We start from the raw sequence: 16,486 nt of genomic DNA on the forward strand, positions 1-16,486 counted from the left end.
CACTTAATTTCAAAGAAAAGTGAATTTACTTGACGCAAATTCAGACAAGAGGCTGTTTGATTTCGACCAATGAAAACCTTCAACTTTTTGTTAAATCATAATCATGAGAAGAGTTACACAATATTTTTCTTATTTTGCGTAATACAGTTACTTTGTATATGACAAAGGAAAGTTAAACGTTTTCTGTGTTGTTGATCTTCGAGTGGGAACGGTGTTCCTGGGCGTCATGATCAGTATCCAAACATTAGCTCGTGAGCCTAGCTCGCCCAGTGTCCGTGACGGACGGGTTTGAGTTCAACCAGACGTTAAAGGAGCAACGTCTTCTTTGTTAATCTTCTTGTTCACTGACGTCGTAAATCATTTAGGCCGCAGACTCGGGCAGAACAGCAGATGTGTGATTGACTTGTTCGCAGTCTGTCTGCGATGTAGAGATAAAGGCGGCCGCAAGATGGATTACTGACACCAGCTCTTATGTATTGTTGAGACGCCTTAGTTTCACTTGATTTAGGTAATTTGAATTGAAAGCAGAGATAGTTAGCCTTTTTACCACTGATAGGACTTGACATATAAACAAAAATAATGTATATGTTAGAGACGGATAGTGAGAATTCTTCATAAAATCGCATCGTCGAGAGCGTATCATAACGCACGCAGTGGCGAAGGAAGGACGTATGGCATTGTGTTGGTTGTTGATCAGTGTATAGCAGTATGGTTGGAGGCATGGGAAGAAGAGGTAAAACTTAAAAGAGAGGACCAAATAGAATGATTTCTGTTGAAGGTAAAAGGTTTATCAGCTGATGGTGGAAACATCGTATACAGTAAGAACGTTACGTGTTTATGAGAAATTGATATTTGTGTTATGGACAATGAGTTCCACCCTCGTTTTGCTCCGTCTCTTAACTTGAATACACAGACATATAGTGCACATCCAAGCTTACGACAAGAACCCATTCTTCTACCAGCTAAGAAGGGGAGGAGGATCAGCTAGGTTAGCTGTGAGCCAGTTGCCCTGACCTTTGTGTATTGAGATGTTAGTTTTACCAGAAGACTCATGTTGTAGAGTGAGTGATTTAGGACGCGTTATTAGAATATATATATATATGTGATTCAGTACACAGGATACGAGTATGTGTGAACTAAGAAAATAGCGAGGAACGTCTGGGAAACCGTATGTAGAAATACTTTGGTAGCATCAGCATTGTGGACAGGTAGAATATGCCAAGTGCTAAAACCATGAATTCTAAAAGTATATAGAAGTGTAAAAGTGGTATGATTGTTGAGGAAGTTCATTGGATGGAACCCCATGATTGTAGAACTTCCTTCCCATATAGTGCAAATAGGTAACGATACACAACACACACACACAAACTTGAACACTTATCAAAAGAACACAGAATTGTTTTTCTGTTCTTCCTTGGTCTCTCTGCTCGGTACTTCCTCCGGCATTGAGATTACTACGGTCGCCCTCCTTCCAGTATACAAGTGGATCCCTTTGGTCTTATTCTTATCGTCTCGAAGCGGCAGGTCTGTGCACTTACTGCCTTTGGCTAATATTGTCAAGATTAGTTAGAGAAATTATTTTGTAAATCTGTTTTCCTTTCGGCCTCTTGTGTGCATGTGTGGCTGTAAGGGGAAGAGCCAGGTGGGAGGTGGTGTGTGTTCTGCAGAGCCAGGAAAGACCTATGCTTCGCTAGCTTTTGTTAAATTGGCAGCCGGAAAAGGATGTTCTTTGTACCGCTTAATTTTTTTTTTTAATTTGTGTTTTTTGAGATAATGTTTCATAAAAAAGTGCATATATTCCCAGCTTTTCAAGGGGATAAAATCACCTGAAATTACTCGCTGTTCCTTCCCCCTGGATAGTGAGTCAGGTTCAGTCCTCATAAAAGCATTTGTTATCCAAGGATTCGCTGGTCTCCCCAACACGTGGGGGTTAGCGGCGCTGGATTCCTTACCACATGAGGATTTCATGTGCTCATGCTTATGGGTCGTGCTCATGGGTTGGACCGTCGTGCTCGTGTGCTAGACCGTCCGGCTCAAGAGATTAGCTGGTGGTAGTTTGCGCTGACGGTCTATTTACGTTTCCTTCGGTGGACTCTATTTGTGGTTGCCAACTGTAACAATGAGAGGAAACTGAAAGATTCGCGTGATCTTACATTTTCATAACTTTCCTTGTTATGTCTGCGTCAAACTAGTCGACAAAAGTACAGTGGAAAATCCAGCTTCGAATTAAAAATAGGTAGTGTGACTTAATAACGAAAAATGAAAGACCCTGTGTTGTTTTCTGTTTTGGAACTTATAAAACCGTTAATATTACTAGATTCACCCTTACATTTGTTTATATAGATATTGATTGATTGATTGATTGAGAGAGAGAGAGAGAGAGAGAGAGAGAGAGAGAGAGAGAGAGAGAGAGAGAGAGAGAGAGAGAGAGAGAGAGAGAGAGAGAGAGAGAGAATTACGTTAGTGTATGCAGATGTGCAAGTGAGGCGTTCCCAAGCAAGGAGAGAAGGAAGGTCCTGCAAGTGATGCTTCTCTTCTGTGTCATCCTTAAATTGGGTTACATGGGCTGCCAGGAGGCCTGACGACTGAAGAAGGCACAAGATACGAGCGTCCAGCAAGGCACTACTTACCCTGGGGCAAGGACCAAGCAAGACGCGGACACTGGACGTCAAAGAAACGCTTGTGGCGCGCGTCCTGTAAGGTGTGGGAGTGTTGCGCTGTGTAGTAGTACACACCCTTCCTCGACCACCAGCCAGCCTACACTGAACTCGTTCGCTGTACCTCCCTGCGTTACGCTCACGCCTCCGGGCCACATGGACATACAGCATCATTACTCAGACTGAGGTATTTTGGCACTTATTGTCCCCACACAGCCATGTCTAGAACTATTATTTACCCATAGAAAAGTATGAAGATCTTGAGTATTTTGGAATGACAATGTTGCGAGGGAAGAATGAAGTTGCTTGTGTAGAAAAAGCTAAATTGCTCGAAAATTTTAGCACGGTGTAAATGAGTGGAAAGGATTTTTATAAAGGCGTCGCACATGGAAAATGCATATGAGATGGGAGAGGAAGGTGAGTGAATATAATTTACACAGAGAGGGATATGTGGACGGGGGCTTAAAAAGAATAAAAGATAAATGGTGGGATTAGAATTGGAAACATTCGTACAACAGTGAACCTATTTAAAATTGTTGCTTAATGAATTTGAGCCGGGTGTCCCGGCTTAATGAAGGAAGTCTGAACTAACATTGATCTCAGTGAAATTAGACGAAAAATTTTGGACATTTTTTTTTACATAATGAATTATAGCTGTCTTTGGTTTTTTATGAAAATAATTTTCACAATAATTGTGTAGCATTTAAAGTTAATTTCGAAGCGAGTTCGGCAACAAACTCGACGGCGACGAGCCAACCCAGATATGCGAGTAGTACTTCATCCTGAGTAAAGTCTTAGATATAATGTAGCAGTTAACAAGACCAATAATTATTGTATGTTTACAAAACAGCTTTTGTGGAAGTAGACAGTGGAGGATATTATTACACATGATCGTTAGTGCCGGGATGGATGTTTTGAAAATGAAGAGAAACTTATTACATTTAGCAACAAATTTAACAAAATTGCGTATGCGGTATTGGAAATTAAGGTTACTGCTCTCACATTCTGCAAGGGTCAGAATTTGAGATGTCAACAAAATAATGTCTTGGAGTCAGGAATTGAAGTGTTAATGTATATTGGAATCATCAGTGGTAGAGAAAATAGGGTTAGAAGTTGAAGAGATAATGTATGGAGAGAAGAAAGAGAAGTGGTACTAGGACAGAACCCCGATTGGGAACACTGTTGATAGGATAAGAAGGGAAGTGTATCCAGTGATGATGATGGTAATGGGTCAGAGGAAGATGTGCACTGTGTTTCACTCTGTACCTACACTCGATGCTTGTCTCATTTTTTTCAGTTTCTTGTTCTAATGACCACCTTGTTTTTTCCTCATTCATATTTGTATTGATTCCTGGACCATTTATATCTTTGTGTCCTGAACCATACGTGACTCTGCATCGTCAACTAGTCATTAGCGGAGTGTATCATAAAAAGAAAGTTTTTTTTTACCCATTTCTTTATATGAAAAACATACTTTACCTTGTATAGTAAAGCAATTTGATTTCCCTTCGGAAACCAAATAACTAGACTTTTCATAGTTTTCTGTATTATCTGTTCTCTTGCATATTTCTCCTTACTATATTATAGAGGCTTATTGTGGTCAAATTTTGTGAAAAATGTGTCTAGTGTCTGAAAACTCATGCCAGAAAAGTGGTATTTTACATGCAGCTATACCAAAAAGAAATCTAGGATTTCCACAAATATACCTAAGAAATTGCTCTTTAGTGCTAGTTGATGACTAGGCCATAACTTCCCTAACTTTTAGACATTTTTTGGCATCAACAAATGTAATGGTTGCCTTTCCAACCAACGTCTAAATTGTTGTCCTCGTCTTTTCCACGTTTGATAGCTTAATGTTCTTAAAAATTTTTGTTTATATTGTAACTACTATCACTTAACATTCATCTACCTTTATAAATCACATACATTATACTGTTTGCTAAACTGTTACTGAATAAAATATTTCAGGATTTTTCATGGCAAGGAAATTAAAATACAATGTTGCCTGATAAATCTTTAATGTTTCCACATAGTAGGAGTGGATAGTAAGCTTTATTATAATTACTGCTGCATATACAAGTACGACCTTCGAGCGGGCGGCGGTGTGGCAGCCGCTCGTCACCGAGTAGGCGTGTTGGCGAAGGGGAGGGCGGGCAGCGGGGCAGGGGAGGGTGTGGAAGGAAAGGAAGGCCAAGGGTCTCTCAACACAAGACAGTAAGTTGCCTTCTAGTGACTCGACTTGCATACAATGAAGGAAACACAAGACTGCAAACGTGAGTGTATGAAGCCCGGGTGCAGGGTGAACCAGTGACAAGCTGACTACAAGCAGTCATCAGAGGCTGCAGGCGTGGTTGGGTCATAAAGGGGGCGGAGATCCCATCCACGTCAGCAGCATGTTCAGTGGGCAGGCGCAGTAGATGCCCATGTGCACTACATAGCGGCCTGCACACACCGCCGCCCCCGGGCAGCCTAGGAGGGGGTGGGGCCAGCCGGTGGGGGCGGCAAGCGCAGCCACACTGGGACAATGTCCTCCTCAGTCATGGAGGTGATGGACTCAAGTCACCACCAATTATCCTACCAAAAGTTTATGAGGCCACCATTACGTTGCATCATTTACGACTACCAATATTCCTTACATGGGCAAGCAACAAAATATCATAACCATGTCAACACGAGTGACACCACAGCAATTGCATATGAGGTTGCCTTTAAACCTTTGAAAACATTAACAGTTATCATACATCACTCAATTTTAAAGTGGCACTTTAAAACATTTTAATGACCTAAAATATGGGTACATATAGGTACCATCCATATAATTCATTATATCTTGAATGAAGCAATTTCACTGAGTTTAATGTCACCCAAACCACAAGGACTACAATTAAAAGCATTTAATTTGATAAAAAAAATTTTCGAGGCAAGCAGATCTGTCGAAGATGAAATAAGCGGTGCTGAGCAATACGAGAGGCAGCCCGCTGCTGCTGCCACCACTGCTGCCATTTCAGATTCTTCCAGTTGCTGGTGCATCTGGCCTCTGCTAGCAACTTCCTGTTCACCATGCCACTGCTGCTGCTGCTCCTCTTTATTGGGAAAGTCTTACATCTGCTGGTTCATGTCCCAGTTCCACAGCTGTTAAGAAATGCCAGAGTTTACTACTGAAACCTACCAAATTTATTCATACAAAAAATAAAGAAAATCCTTAAAGCTGTACTTCTTTTATTAACTAAACCTTGAAATCTGTCAGGGCAATCACTGAACACAAAATTTACAAATGCTCTCCTGCTCTTAAAACTATGGCTCAAAAACATATGACAACTACTGAAGCCTACCAAATTTATTCACACACAAAATAAAAAAATCCTTAAAGCTGTACTTCTTTTATTCATTAAACCTTGAAATCTGTCATGACAATCACTTTGAACACAAAATTTACAAATGCTCTCCTGCTCTTAAAACTATGGCTCAAAGACGTATGACAATTTTTGTTCATTAAAGCTTAAACAGAATAAATTATACCCTCAATTACTTTATTTCATTATCATTATACTTGATCGCCGTTTCCCGCGTCAGCGAGGTAGCACCAGGAAACAGACTGAAACCTGAGCCTACCCTTCACAACCAAGCCCCAAACACACAAGTCTATGATTTACACAGACAGCTTCCTAAACTGGTTCAAACCCACCTCCATAAACGTAAAGGCACAAAAAACTTTAAAAATGAAAATTCTACCTAAAACTTTAAAAATGCTGAATAAACAATGAAACCATACAAAAATAGATGACAGCCAAAGCTCCACTTAACATGGACAAAACTAGCAGATATTCGAAAATCTTTCATTATGTAAATAAATCCAAAATGGTTTTGAAGTAATATCACCAATCACTTATATCAAATATAAATAATGACATATTACAACATTTTTGTACGTTTTAAAATTCACTCATTTCTTGGTTCCATAATTCTTAAAATTATGGCTAGGATCCTCAAAATTAACACTAATACCTTTTACTTTCCAGTGTGAGTCATATAATGTAATAAAAACTTAACCTTAAAAGTTGGCTTTTATTTTTTACCTCTTTTCATATAAGATCTGGGCAATATTTTGATAAAATAAGTACTGTCCCCAACTTTCAAAACAATAAGTGGGATCTACAGAGCAAGGAAACCCAACTTTACAGATGGCAACAGAACTGCTATACCATAATACGACTGCAAAATTTTGCACTTGTATAAAAAAAAAAGTATAAAACTTAAAACTAAAGCATTCAAGTCATACTGGAGGCAAAGGTTAGTTAAATCCGACTGACTTTCATAAATATAACTATGTAAAACTGTGTCTGCAGTGCACATGACAAACTGTGTACACATTATATGCATAATCTGAAACTGATGGACAAATCAGAGGTAATCTTATAATACTGAAGCTGCTAATGCACACTGCAATTACACTTAATAACCAACACATTAAACACTTCGAGGGTGCATGACTTTTTTTTCTACATATATATCATCCCTATCTGATTAAAAAAATGCATGCTCGCTTTTTTGCTGTTATAACTTTCCAACTTTACTGAATATAATTATGAGACTTCACTTACCTGTCCATACTGTGCCATATCCAAATCACTGTAATATGGGTTGGCTGGTAGATTATGATCAAGAGGCGGTGCAGCCAACATCTCTGGTAATGGCATAGACCAAAGTATGTCTGAGTTCACAACACCTCCGACACCACCAAGACTTCCACTCACACCGCCAACAACACTGCCACGTTCAGACCTCTTCTGAGCACGTTCTGTGCCAATAGGTTGAAGTTTTGCATGGCGCTCTTCTGGTAACTGAGCCAAACCAGCATTTGCAGCTGATGCAGTTTGTGTGGGAGAGGCTGGGTTGGATGAATGAGGTGATGCAAGAGGGGATGAACTGTCTTGTGAAGGTCCACTGTTCCTAAATGCAGCACTGCCTCCAACTGAAGCTGGTATGGCAGCAAGGGGTGGTGGATTGCGTGGCATAAGCCCACTTATTACCTCATTAAGTGCACCAGGCAAAGATAAAGTTGCATCTAGTCCAGTTGGGAACTGACCAATTCCACCAAATCCTGATCCTAGTGAAGGTGTGACCATTGGTGCCCCATTCTGAAAGGCAGCTAACTGTGAGCGAGGTGGAAAAGTTGGTGGCACAAAACCCCCAGATCGACTTGTGAAGTCTGGTGCATTTGGGTTAAGATTACTCTGTATCTGTGGAGCAGCAGATATAGGTGCAAGAATATTATTTGTGAATACTGGATGGGTGTTGGTTTGTGGTGTAGTAAATCTTGGGCCATTCATCATTCCCGCTAACTGAGCCAGGGATGACAGTTGTTGCTGTTGCTGCTGTTTCTGCTGATGGAAAGAACCCATGGTAATTTCAAGTGGTGGGGGAGGTTTACGATATGGCTGACCAGGTGCTAAGTTGACTAAGTCTGAAGGGTCTGGAGGAGGAAGAGGACCACGAGGAATGGATGACACCGGACCCCCTGGTGCCAGACTGGCCATGGAAACACCAGAGTAAGGCTGCTGGCCCATGTTCATTCCAGACTGTGATAAATGACCACGAGCTGGTAATGGGGCCCCAGGTCCAAGTGAGGCAGATTGTAAAGGCAATCGTACTAATGGCGACAAAATTGGTGGAGGAGTACGAGATGGACCTGACAGAAGAGTGAAAGGAGCTGCACCCATCTCCAAAGAGGATCGTGGAATAGGGGGTGGTGTTGCAGTTTGACGGGTTGGTGGAGGTGCAATAGGTCTCATTGAAGGAGAGGCTACAGGTGTTCCAGGTGCACTGCGAGCCATGCTTGAAGTTCCTTGCTGATGCGGTCCAGGTAAAGGCATGGGCACTGGAACACTTCCTGGCGGACTTCCAGACGTAACAGATGCAATATGACTACTGACTGTAACAGTGGAAGATGTTCCTCTATAACCAGGAGCACGAGTAGCATCAACCATAGGGGGCTGGTCAATAGGATCCATGTAACTGTTAACAGGACCATGTGCCAAAGGTTGGTGTTGTTGAATTTGTGGAGGCAGTTTACTATTGCCATTTGGCACAAGCCCTGATGCAGCCACTGAAGCAAAGTTTACTTGTTTCTCTTTGGCACCCCACATAGCCTCATGTGTCACCTGACTGAGGCGGTTGTTGAAGATTGAATACTGCTCACTGACCATCCCGTTGTTATTGGTTTCTGGCATACATTTATCTTCAACCATGACTTCTGATGACCCAGTGACATTATTTGCTAATCCTGAAAGTGCCGAGGGCTTAGGAGATGCAACCAGTGGAGGTGTAGAACTTTTGGTTGAACTTTTCTGATCAGCCAATTTTGCAGCAAAAGTTTGAGGACCTTCACTGGACAAAGAGGAAGTTACTGAATGGGGATTATTCACAACTCTATTAGTTGCAGAAGTGACAGGCACAGATTTCTTTTCTCCAGGGAATAACTGGCGAACAGCCGGGCTCTTGGAGGTTGCGGAGTTCGGAGGACCAACAGCAGACACCGGTCTGGGTTGTGCTGAAGTACGTTTTGGTGATGAAACAGCACTGGACCATGCCGTAGTTGTGGTGGTACCAGATTTTGCAATAGTTACACTAATGGTGGATGATGTGACCGTAGCCACACTAATGCCAATAGTGCTTGCTGGGCGTAAAGCTTTACTACCTGACTGTGAACCTGAAACATCAATGTTTTTTGAAGGCTTTGGAGGGACCTTGGCTACAGATTTAGGAAGTAATTCTGTGAGATCCTTATCAGGATCTCTAACCAAGGCAGAAATGAGGTTTTGAGCCTGACGGGTGGCTTCTGTAGAGCCTTTGATACTAATCATTCTATCCCCTTGACTCTTTCCTTGTTTCTCTACTTCAATGTGAGCACCTGAAACTTCACGAATGGCATTAATATTGCAACCACCTCGACCAATGACTCTGCTTATTGCACTATTGGGAACAGAGACCTTTTTTGCTTTTCGGCTGACTTCCTTCCACCCTTCTTCTCTTCGAGTCCCCTTCTTAGGACTGGTTCCAAGACCTAAAGAGGACTTGGCATTAGGACTAAGGGACGGTGCACTAAGAGTGGTTGACGCACTACCAACAAGGCCAGGTATGGGAGTAACATAATGATCCACCTCACCAAATGTATCCAAGGCATTTACACGACAGGAATCGTGGGAAGATTTCTTGCTGTTAGCAGGTTTGATGTTATCTACATGGAAAATGTCAAGCTCATTCATAATCCCACTTGCTTTATTCTCCTCCTCCTTCTTCCTCTTACTCTTTGAGTTGGAGGCATTTGAGGCACTGGACTGTGGATGGGTATTAAAGGTATTAGATGCTGACTTTTTAAGCTCATTGCTTTCATTATTAGGAATTGGAGATGGGGTACTATTTTGTTTCTGGTTAGTAATGGTAGAGTCTTTTGCTGAGGATTCCTTTCTTTTTTTCTTCGTTCTCTTTCCTTGTTTATCTTTTTCATCTGTTACTTTGGTTTCAGATGTTGCACTAGTCTGGCTATTTGAATCTATGCCACTATCTCCATCTTTTTCTTCTGGAACAATTTGCTCTACAACTCTCTGGAGAGCATTGGCTTCATTTTTCTCCCTTTTAGTTTGTTCCTCATGACATTCCTGATCTTCATTGCTTCCGTTTTCATCATCATCATCTTCGTAATTATCACTAACGTCATCAGTTTTCTTCACTTCCTCCATGCGCCGTTTCTCCTCTTTCTTTTCTTGCTTTTTTGCTTTCTTCTTTAATCTACGTCTGGAAGCTGCTGCCTTCTTTGATTCTTCTCGAGAGCGTTCCTGCTCAAGTTCCTCTAACAGAATAGACGCATTTTTGTTGGCTTCCAAAGCCTGCTTGTCCTTGGCTGCCCGTATGACTTCCAGACAATTAGTACACTTGGTGATAAGTTCTTTGTCTCCTAAGGTGGCAATATACCGTTGCAGCTCTTGGTCAGAAGGAAACTGAGATACATTGCGCACCATGTACTTAACTACTTTGTAATGTCCACGCTTAAATGCAGCCATGAGGCAGGATACTCTCCTATTGTCCTCAGAGTCAATATCAGCTGTGGCACTATAAAGTAACTGCACAACTTCCAGATGACCACCATTAGCAGCCAGCCATAAAGGGGAGTTTCCTTTTTTGTTCTTCACCTCCACCTGAGCACCTCTGTAATGATAGAAGTACATAAATCAATACTCACAGCAGAACTTACTCGAGTTTCTCTGACTGGTGGACACAATTATTTCTAGTTTATTTAATTTTTCTTTTTAGGTGATATAGCAATTTTATAATAAATTCTTTCACCTTTTCAAAAAGAATAAGAACTTAAAAAACTTAATAACCAATCTCATGTCTTTCTACTTTAGTCTTATTATGAGAGTACAAGTTCAGTGAATCATTTCCAGTACATATTTCAGGAAGTGCGAGCAGAACTCCATCACACCTTTTAGTAACTAAATGCCTCTGGCCTATCAAGTGTCAAACCAACTGCAACACTCATAGTAGTTCTTCAGGACAACCACATAGTCTAGTTAACAGTTAAGTAATATGGCTAACACATTAGGTAAAAGTAGTTGGCACAACATTAAGAGCCTCTGAAAACACTGTGCTTGAGTTGCCCTCTGCCAGTGGCCTGTTAAGGGTGAGGCACTAAAAGCCAAGAAGTGGGACTGGAGTTCAACAGTTATGGAGAGTCCTGCTGATGCCATCCCCTACAGGGAGTTCTCAATGGGAACGGGCATTAGACATACAGATAGATACGCTTAAAGAGAATTTGTCTATAAGTAACCAGAAAGTCAAATACTAGTATTACCAATTTACATAAATTTATCAGTGGAATTTTGCAATCAAAACACAGAACTTTAATACTTGCTTTAAACATCTTTGGAAACATCATTTTTTGTAAGAATTCCCACTTTTTTTGTATAGTGTTCTGTTCTCTCTAACAAGCCTGATTTCATACCCATTAACCTTTCTACTAGAAGGATAAGCTACCAACTACCTTTGTCCTGTACACATTTCATTTGTACTTAATTACTCTCTCATCTTGGTGAGGTAGTATCAAGAACAAACGAACAGTAACCTCACTTGGACACAGTTTCCTTTGATCTCCAGTACAATTTACTGAAACTATGACCTTCCATCCAAGAAAAAGTCTCAAGATCATAAAAACATTCCGTAAAACAGTCAATATATTGCGAAAAACCAAAATATCATTTCCTGTTTGCCTCGGTACAAACATAATTATGCAATGAAATATTACCCAGTCAAATGGCAAGATCAGCTATCTACCACCTGATTCTCCTGGAATTTTAATTTGAAATCTAATCTGAGAGCATGACTGAGTATTAAATATGAATTCATCATGACATAGCAATAGAAAGTTAAACACTGAAAAATGAAAGAAAGTCATGAAATAGAAGTTTTTCTTCTACGTAATACCACCATTTATTCACCAAAAATATTTTGCCAGTGGTAAGCACTAGAATATCTCCTCAGTTTGAAAACATTTAATATACCTTTGGATGAGAAGTTCCACAAATTTGTAGTGGCCCTTGTCTGCTGCAATTGTAAGTGCAGTGTCTCTAGAAGATGGTACTGGGGGTGCGTTAACATCTGCTCCCTTGTCTAGGAGTACACGTCCCACCTCTACATATCCACCACTTGCAGCTTCCATAAGAGGTGTTAATCCAGTCTGTGTATTAAAATGAAAATGATTAAAACAGTGCCCTAATATATGACAGAAGTGGGAGGAAGAAGAACAGGGAGACTAAACTAGTTGGAAGGATGCAGTGAAAATGAGTGATTGGGGCCTAAACATGCAGGAGGGTGAAAGGTGTACACAGGGCATGTGAAGCATCCAGGATAAACCATGGAAAGGTCTGTGGGGCCTGACTGAGGATAGAGAGCTGTGATTTTGGTGCATTTCACATAACTAAAGAACAGATGCAAGATGTGGGCTTTCTTTGTCTGTTCCTGATGCTACCTCACTAACATGGCAACAGGGATCAAGTATGAATCAAGTATGTTTTGAAATGGTTTGGGCACATGGAAAGAATGGGTATGTTTGAAGGAATAGTGGTTCCAACAATGTTGTATGGTTGCGAGGCGTGGGCTATGGATAGAGTTGTGCGCAGGAGGGTGGATGTGCTGGAAATGAGATGTTTGAGGACATTGTGTGGTGTGAGGTGGTTTGATCGAGTAAGTAACGTAAGGGTAAGAGAGATGTGTGGAAATAAAAAGAGCGTGGTTGAGAGAGCAGAAGAGGGTGTTTTGAAATGGTTTGGGCACATGGAGAGAATGAGTGAGGAAAGATTGACCAAGAGGATATATGTGTCGGAGGTGGAGGGAACGAGAAGTGGGAGACCAAATTGGAGTTGGAAAGATGGAGTGAAAAAGATTTTGTGTGATCGGGGCCTGAACATGCAGGAGGGTGAAAGGAGGGCAAGGAATAGAGTGAATTGGATCGATGTGGTATATTGGGGTTGACGTGCTGTCAGTGGATTGAATCAGGGCATGTGAAGCGTCTGGGGTAAACCATGGAAAGCTGTGTAGGTATGTATATTTGCGTGTTTGGACGTATGTACATACATGTGTATGGGGGTGGGTTGGGCCATTTCTTTCGTCTGTTTCCTTGCGCTACCTCGCAAACGCGGGAGACAGCAACAAAGTAAAGCAAAAAAAAAAAAAAAAAAAAAAAAATATATATATGTATTATCCCTGGGGATAGGGGAGAAAGAATACAGGGTGGGGGAGGGGGCGAAGGTTCTGGGAGCGATGAAGAATGTGTGGAAGGAAAGAACGTTATCTCAGAGAGCAAAAATGGGTACGATTGAATAGTAGTACCAACATTATTACATGGTTGTGAGGCATGGGCTATAGATAGGATTGTATGGAGAAAGGTGGATGTGTCAGAAAAAAAATGTTTGAGGATTATGTGGTGTGAAGTGGTTTGATCAAGAAAGTAATGAAAGGGTAAGAGAGATGTGTTAATAAAAAGAGTGTGGTTGAAAGAGCAAAAGAGGGTGTGTTGAAATGGCTCAGACATATTAAGAGAATGAGTGAGGACTTGCCCCCCAAAAATAAAGGGGTTAACCCAAGTTGTTTTAAAAAGGAAAATTTTTTAAAAGAATAAAAGAAGTGGGAGGGAAAAAAAGAAGGGGGAGCCCAAATTAGTTAAAAAGGGAGGGGGAAAAAAGGGTTTTGGGGCCTAAAAATAAAAGGGGGGGAAAAGGGTAAAAAAGGGAAAAATTTTTGGGAAGGCACCCAAGGATAAACCGGGGAAAACCGGGGCCGGGGAACGGGGGCCCTGACTAGGATAGAGAGCGGTGTTTTTTGGGCATTTCACAAACTAAAGAACGATGCAAATGGGGGTTTTTTCTTTGTCTTTTCCTGAGCTACCTCACTAACATGGCAAAAAGGGATCAAGTATAAATTCAATATTTTTTGAAAGGGTTTGGGCACATGGAGAAAGGAAAAATGGGGGTATGTTTTGAAGGAAAAAGGGTTTCCAAAGGGGTTAAAAGGGGGTTTTTGAGGGGGGGCCGGGAAAAAAAGGGGGGTTGGGGCGAAAGGGAAAAAAAAGGGGGTTTTGGGGTAAGGAAAGGGAAAAAATGTTTGGGGGAAAACCATTTGGGGGTTGGGGTGGGTTTTTGGTGTTTTTAATAACAAAAGGTAAAGGGGGTTTTTTGTTTTTGTTAATAAAAAAGGGTAAGTATAAACAAAGGGGGGTTTTAAAAGGGTATATATATGTATTATCCCTGGGGATAGGGGAGAAAGAATACTTCCCACGTAGTCCCTGTGTGTCGTAGAAGGTGACTAAAAGGGGAGGGAGCGGGGGGCTGGAAATCCACCCCTCATTTTTTTTTTTTTTTTTTTTTTTATTTTCCAAAAGAAGGAACAGAGAACGAGGCCAGGTGAGGATATTCCCTCAAAGGCCCAGTCCTCTGTTCTTAATGCTACCTTGCTAATGCGGGAAATGGCGAATAGTTTGAAAGAAAAAAAGAAATATATATATATTATATATATAAAAAAAAATATATATATATATATTAGGTTCAGTAAGGTTGTGGGACAAGTTAACTGGGTAGTAAGTTTGAATGGAGAAAAATTGTAGGAAGTGTTTTAAATATCTGGGAGTGGACTTGGCAGCGAATGGAACCATGGAAGCAGAACTGAGTCACAGGGTGGGGGAGGGGGCGAAGGTTCTGGGAGCGATGAAGAATGTGTGGAAGGAAAGAACGTTATCTCAGAGAGCAAAAATGGGTACGATTGAATAGTAGTACCAACATTATTACATGGTTGTGAGGCATGGGCTATAGATAGGATTGTATGGAGAAAGGTGGATGTGTCAGAAAAAAAATGTTTGAGGATTATGTGGTGTGAAGTGGTTTGATCAAGAAAGTAATGAAAGGGTAAGAGAGATGTGTTAATAAAAAGAGTGTGGTTGAAAGAGCAAAAGAGGGTGTGTTGAAATGGCTCAGACATATTAAGAGAATGAGTGAGGAAAGAATGACAAAGAGGGTATGTGTGTCAGAGACGGAGAGAACAAGAAGTGGGAGACCAAATTGGAGGTGGAAGGATGGAGTGAAAAAGATTTTGAGTGATTGGGGCCTGAAAATACAAGAGGGTGAGAAGCATGCAAGGAATAAAATGAAATGGGACAACATGGTATATCGGGGTCAACGTGCTATCAATGGACTGAACCAAGGCATGTGAAACATCTGGGGTAAACCATGGGAAGGTCTGTGGGGCCTGGATGTGAATAGGGAGCTGTGGTTTCAATTCATTAAACATGACAGATGAGACCAAGTGTGAATGAATGTGGCCTTTTTGGTCTGTTTTCCTGGCACTACCTTGCTGAAGTGGTGGACAGCAATGCTGTTTCCTGTGGGGCAGGGTGGTGCCGGGAATGGACTGAAGGCAACCAAGTATGAATATATACATGTGTATGTGTATGTATATGTACGTGTATGGGTGTTTATGTATATATATGTGTATGTGAGTGGATGGGTTGTTCATCGTCAGATCACCGTTTCCCTGTGTTAGCGCCAAAAAACAGACGGAACATCCCTCTTATATGCATCATCTGTTCTTGATGCTACATGCTAACAAGGGAAATGGTGAATATATATGGGGGGAAAAAATTACTGGGATTATATGGGGAAATCTCAAGTCAAAACAATATGAGTGGGGGGAAAAATTTTTTGTAACATACATAAACCAAATTACTCTCAGCAGTCCAAATATGGCAAAAAGTAACTGAATGATGCATACTTCCTGACTTCTTAAATGATCATTACTGCATTACTTATATCTTAAGAAATAATAGGAAATTTTCTTGTAGAGGGTTGGAGGAAAAACAAGAATCTATCTATTATGCTGCTTATAATTCACAACAGAAATGCTTATGTAATGTTTCCAAGTTAGGTAATTCACTTTAACTGGCTTTGGCTTGTACATAACAAGCTTTATGTATCACATTAATACTGATATTTTGTGCTTCCCTTTAAATGAATCACCCATGGACAATCAATGCATTATTTATAAATTTCCTGGAGTGAATCTGTGGGTATCCCTACAACCAGCAAATTCAAGAGCTTATCAACTATATGAAATATAAAGTGGATAAAACCTAGGTCTTTCAGTTGCAAACTCTTCATAATGTACTAGCTGACTGACCATGCAACTGACATGAAGCACTTCCAGCAGTAGCCCAAGCAGCAAGTTTGAACTTATTTTGAAATCCTATAAACAATTATTTAGTCCAGCAAAATTTAAGATTAAAACAG

General features: G+C 40.9%; 2 protein-coding genes across 4 annotated transcripts in view; both read right to left on the reverse strand.

The window, feature by feature from the left end:
- The window catches only part of LOC139746999 (A disintegrin and metalloproteinase with thrombospondin motifs adt-1-like), a 39,652-nt gene extending 36,894 nt beyond the window's left edge, over positions 1-2,758 (reverse strand). For both annotated transcript variants that reach the window (XM_071658716.1, XM_071658713.1), the window contains exon 1: positions 2,631-2,758. The gene's annotated coding sequence lies outside the window, so the exon portion shown is untranslated. The remainder of the gene's footprint in view (positions 1-2,630) is intronic.
- Positions 2,759-4,658: 1,900 nt separating this feature from the next.
- mask (multiple ankyrin repeats single KH domain) overlaps positions 4,659-16,486 on the reverse strand; it is a 56,691-nt gene continuing 44,863 nt past the window's right edge. For both annotated transcript variants that reach the window (XM_071658844.1, XM_071658845.1), the window contains 3 exons: positions 12,215-12,390; positions 7,259-10,862; positions 4,659-5,789 (listed from right to left, as the gene is read on the reverse strand). In XM_071658844.1, the coding sequence (XP_071514945.1) occupies positions 5,757-5,789; positions 7,259-10,862; positions 12,215-12,390 (3,813 nt within the window). In that variant the 3' untranslated portion in view covers positions 4,659-5,756. The remainder of the gene's footprint in view (positions 5,790-7,258; positions 10,863-12,214; positions 12,391-16,486) is intronic.

This window comes from Panulirus ornatus, chromosome 67, assembly GCF_036320965.1.
Source record: "Panulirus ornatus isolate Po-2019 chromosome 67, ASM3632096v1, whole genome shotgun sequence".
Taxonomy (NCBI): domain Eukaryota; kingdom Metazoa; phylum Arthropoda; class Malacostraca; order Decapoda; family Palinuridae; genus Panulirus; species Panulirus ornatus.